Here is a 5000-nt window from a genome sequence, read left to right as displayed (position 1 = left end):
CACAAAGACTGGTTTGATGAGAACTGCACTGAGATCAAGCAGCTGCTGGAAGACAAACGCCAAGCCTACAGAGCCCACATTGAAGATCCCAAGTCACAGTCAAAGAAAGACATACTGAAGAGCGCACGCAGCACCATCCAGCTGAAGCTGCGGCAGATGCAGGATTCCTGGTTGAGCAACAAAGCTGATGAGATCCAGGGCTTTGCAGACAGGAACGACATGAAGAACTTCTATAACGGCCTGAAAGAAGTCTACGGTCCCACCACCTCCGGATCTGCTCCACTCCTCAGTGCTGATGGTTCTACCCTAATCACTGACAAGGACGGGATCCTTGAGAGATGGGCTGAACACTTTGACAGCGTACTGAACCGCCCTTCCACCATCAATGATGAAGCCATCGACCGACTCCCCCAGGTGCCAGTCAGTGAGTCGTTGGATGCCATTCCAACTTTGGAGGAGACCCAGAAAGCTATCCGTCTGCTATCCAATGGCAAAGCCCCTGGCTCAGACTCCATTCCAGCTGAGGTCTACAAAGAAGGTGGTATGGCGCTGACTGAGAAGCTTCATCAGCTGTTCCAGCTCATCTGGCAGCATGAGGCAGTTCCACAGGACTTCAAAGACGCTTCCATCATACACCTGTACAAGCGCAAAGGAAATCGTCAGGCCTGTGACAACCATCGTGGAATATCCCTGCTGTCCGTCGCAGGCAAGACTCTGGTCAGAGTGCTACTCAACCGTCTCATAGCGCACCTTGAGCAAGGTCTCCTACCAGAGAGCCAGTGTGGCTTCCGGAAAGAACGCGGGACTATCGACATGGTGTTTGCTGCCAGGCAGCTCCAGGAGAAGTGTCAGGAACAGAACGCCGACCTTTACTCCACCTATGTCGATCTGACCAAGGCCTTCGATACTGTTAGCAGAGATGGCCTTTGGAGAATCATGGCGAAGTACGGATGTCCCAGAAAGTTCATCACCATCATACGGCAACTACACGATGGGATGCTGGCCCGAGTCCAAGACAACGGAGAGACTTCAGAACCATTCCCTGTCTCCAACGGAGTCAAGCAAGGGTGTGTTCTTGCCCCCACCCTGTTCAGTCTCATGTTTTCAGCCATGCTGACAGATGCCTTCAGAGACGCTGACGTAGGCATTGGCATCAGGTACCGCACAGATGGCTCACTCTTCAACCTCAGGAGGCTTCAAGCAAAAACCAAGGTGAGGACAGACACCGTCAACGACTTCTGTTTGCTGATGACTGCGCTCTCAACGCTGCCTCCGAAGCTGACATGCAACACAGCGTCGACAAGTTCTCTGCTGCCTGTGACAACTTTGGCCTCACAATCAGCACAAAGAAGACTGAGGTGATGCACCAGCCAGCTCCAGGAAAGCCTTACGTTGAACCAAACATCTTCATCAACGGGCAACGACTGAATGCGGTGGACAAGTTCACATACCTGGGCAGTACACTCTCTCGCACAGTTGTCATCGACGACGAGGTGAATGCCAGACTCGCCAAAGCCAGCGCTGCCTTCGGCAGACTCCATAAGAACGTTTGGAACAGGAGAGGCATCACCCTGGAGACGAAGCTCAAAGTATACAAGGCCATAGTTCTCACCACACTGCTCTATGGATGTGAATCATGGACGGTCTACAAACGCCACGCCAAAAAGCTGAACCACTTCCACACCACCAGCCTCAGAAAACTTCTCGGCATAAAGTGGCAAGAGAAGATCCCTGACACAGAGGTGCTCACTCGTGCAAACTTGCCCAGCATCTACACCATCTTGATGCAGGCCCAGCTGCGCTGGGCAGGCCATGTAGTTCGCATGCCAGACAACCGGCTCCCCAAGAAACTGCTGTACGGCGAACTCCAACATGGCAAGCGCTCCCATGGAGGCCAAAAGAAGCGCTTCAAAGACACTCTGAAAGCTTCTCTGAAGGCCTTCAACATCAGCCACGACACATGGGAGCTGAATGCAATGGACAGACCAAAGTGGCGTTCAGCTGTCCACAAAGGCGCCAAATCCTGTGAGGCCAACAGAATCGCTGCAGCAGAGCAACGCAGACAGGCCAGGAAAAGCAGTGCCAGCAAGTCCCCGACAGCCGCCACCATCCCCTGTCCACACTGCGTCAGAACCTTCCGGGCGCGGATTGGCCTGACCAGTCATCTGCGCACCCACAGAGCCCAACCCACCCACCCCCAGGATGACTAGATGGTCCTCGTCGATCCCCGACGGACGAACCACACCACACTGATCGTTTATTCTATCTTGTTGTATATTCGTCCTGAAAAAGTGTGGCAAGTTGTAATGTGTGCTCACTGCAATGAAATCCGCTTCATGAGCGGCCACGGGCCTTTAACACACACACACACACACAAAACACACCAAAAACAAAGAAAACAAAAATCCGAGTCCGTGTCTCTCTCTCTTTTCGTCGCTTCCATCCCCTTTTTCCTCGCCTTTTCTTTTTTCGCCCTCAGCTAAGCTGTAATCTCCCCCCATCCCCCCGGCCCCCTCCCCCTCCCCGGACCCCCTCCCTCCCCCCAGCGACCCCCTCCCGCGCGCCCCTATACCCCCAAAACACATGGCGGCACAAGGCAGCTTCAAAGAAACAACTTCATCAGCGTTTTCCGCACATAGAAGCACATCAGAAAAGAGTTGGTCATAGCATGCGCAGCATGGGGGACATTTATCTTCCTCAACAGAGACAATAACATCAAGTCTTCACATATAAAGAGATTATAAGAAAAAAAAAAGAGTTGCAAATAACGGCTCAACAAGGATGAGAACACCCGCTAATTCTACAGAAATAACGAGATCGAAGTGTGCACACACAAAGGAGACGAGAAACAAAAATGGTGGGTATAGTATAAGCAGGACTGGGGACACTTTGCGTGACAGCAGTAACATCAGTGTTAACACACGGTAGGATATCAAAAAATAGGATAATCTACACTTAACATGAGAACCTTTTATTGTTTTCACTACAACTTAGTTACATCATACTGTGCACATAGACAGGCGTTGAGGGAAAAAGGTGGACGCATTATATCTATAAATAGTATTATATGCATAGGGACTTTTCTTTTCTCTATTTCAACAGAGACAATGACGACAGAGTTTGCACACAGAGGGAGATCTGGAAAAAAAAAGAAAAAAAAAAGGACCTGCAATGCGTAGGATGGGGGACAACTTAAGCACAACAGAGGCACTAACCATGCGTTTGTACACAAGTGGTTATGGAAAAAAAGTTTGTTTTGTTTTTTTGGTTGTTTTTGTTGTGTGTTTTTTGAAGAGGCTGACGTAGAGTCCAATAAGTGGAGTGATGGCCTAGAGGTAACGCGTCCGCCTACGAAGCGAGAGAATCTGAGCGCGCTGCTTCGAATCACGGCTCAGCCGCCGATATTTTCTCCCCCTCCACTAGGCCTTGAGTGGTGGTCTGGACGCTAGTCATTGGGATGAGACGATAAACCGAGGTCCCGTGTGCAGCATGCATTTAGCGCACGTAAAGGAACCCACGGCAACAAAAGGGTTGTTCCTGGCAAAAGTCTGTAGAAAAATCCACTTCGATAGGAAAAACAAATAAAACTGCACCCAGGGGGAAAAAAAAAGGGGGTGGCGCTGTAGTGTAGCGACGCACTCTCCCTGGGGAGAGCAGCCCGAATTTCACACAGAGAAATCTGTTGTGATAAAAAGAAATACAAATACAAAGTACCATGCATAGGATGTGGGCATTTCTGTACGTCATAGCCGCCGTGGACAGCCGGCTCCCAGTTGATGCCTCTGGCTGTTGCTTTCTCGCATTTATATTTGAAATCTGTAGAGAGAGAGAGAGAGAGTACATCACCATCACCATCACCATCATCGCCATAATCATCATCATCGTCACTGTCATCGTCATCATCATCATCACAGTCGTCATAATCGTCATCGTCATAATTACTATTGTTGTCCTCGTCGGTGACAGTCTTGACATCAACCTCATCATCACACCATCATCATCTTCGCTGTCGTCATCAACATCACCATCTCATCGTGGATACCTTTCTTTGATCTTTAGCTTTGTATGTTCCCCCCCGCTTTACTTCTTCTTCCACACACACACACACACACACACACACACACACACACACGATCTAAACTGGAACTGCCTCAGCCCAGAATTACGCTCCCCACTTCAGTTATCGATTATAAACGTGCCTGCCTGTCTCCCTCCCTCCAGCTCTCATTCATCACCATCGATCCTCCGTCACTCCCACCACCATCACACAAGCCAGACTCTTTCGACCAAGCGAAATATAATGTCACGCCACCACAACCCAGTGATCTAAACATAGGTAGATAGCGCATGTCTTCTTTGATCCCCTTTGCTAACTGAAGCCAGCGGAAGTGTTCAATCAGCCATTCTGCTACTCGTGTCAGTATAGCGCGAAGCGGTAACTTCATATAATTATGTAGCCGAGTGCTCAGCTGGATACGATGTCTGCTTCACGGCAAGCTTTCACTTGCTCGCGGCGTTAGTTAAGCTGACATTCCTGTGTGATCCTCCACAGCAAGTTTGCGCTGCATGTCTCTGAACTGTTTTCCTGCAATAACTGGTAAATAAGCCACTGGTAGATATCAATCAAGGCACAACATTTGGCATGTCGTGGGGGCAAGCATAACACGATTTCATGGAAGATACACGGTTACAGTTCAGAAACTACCACCAGTTAGCAGACGACTTCTCAACGGAGTGACGGCCGGACACGAGTGTCAGTATGGCGTCCAGTTGGCTTCAGCTTTCCTGGACAATAAGCTATCCGCTGCTTTTTAGTTCAGTGACCACCACCACACACAAATCACACAAACCAAACTCTTTCGACCAAGCGAGATACAAGTAATACCACTCACGCCACCACCACTCACAAACCAGACTCTTTCGACCAAGCGAAATAATTATAAGTAATGTCACTCCAACGATCACATTACAAACTAGACTCTTTCATCCAAGCGAGATAT

General features: G+C 49.5%; 1 protein-coding gene across 2 annotated transcripts in view; it reads right to left on the bottom strand.

The window, feature by feature from the left end:
* The window catches only part of LOC143295301 (uncharacterized), a 207414-nt gene that overhangs the window by 38759 nt on the left and 163655 nt on the right, over window positions 1-5000 (bottom strand). For both annotated transcript variants that reach the window (XM_076606926.1, XM_076606925.1), the window contains one exon: window positions 3715-3816. In XM_076606926.1, coding sequence (XP_076463041.1) covers window positions 3715-3816 — 102 coding nt within the window. The remainder of the gene's footprint in view (window positions 1-3714; window positions 3817-5000) is intronic.

This window comes from Babylonia areolata, chromosome 20 (genome assembly GCF_041734735.1).
Source record: "Babylonia areolata isolate BAREFJ2019XMU chromosome 20, ASM4173473v1, whole genome shotgun sequence".
Classification (NCBI taxonomy): domain Eukaryota; kingdom Metazoa; phylum Mollusca; class Gastropoda; order Neogastropoda; family Buccinidae; genus Babylonia; species Babylonia areolata.
This window is presented reverse-complemented; position numbering and strand designations above follow the sequence as displayed.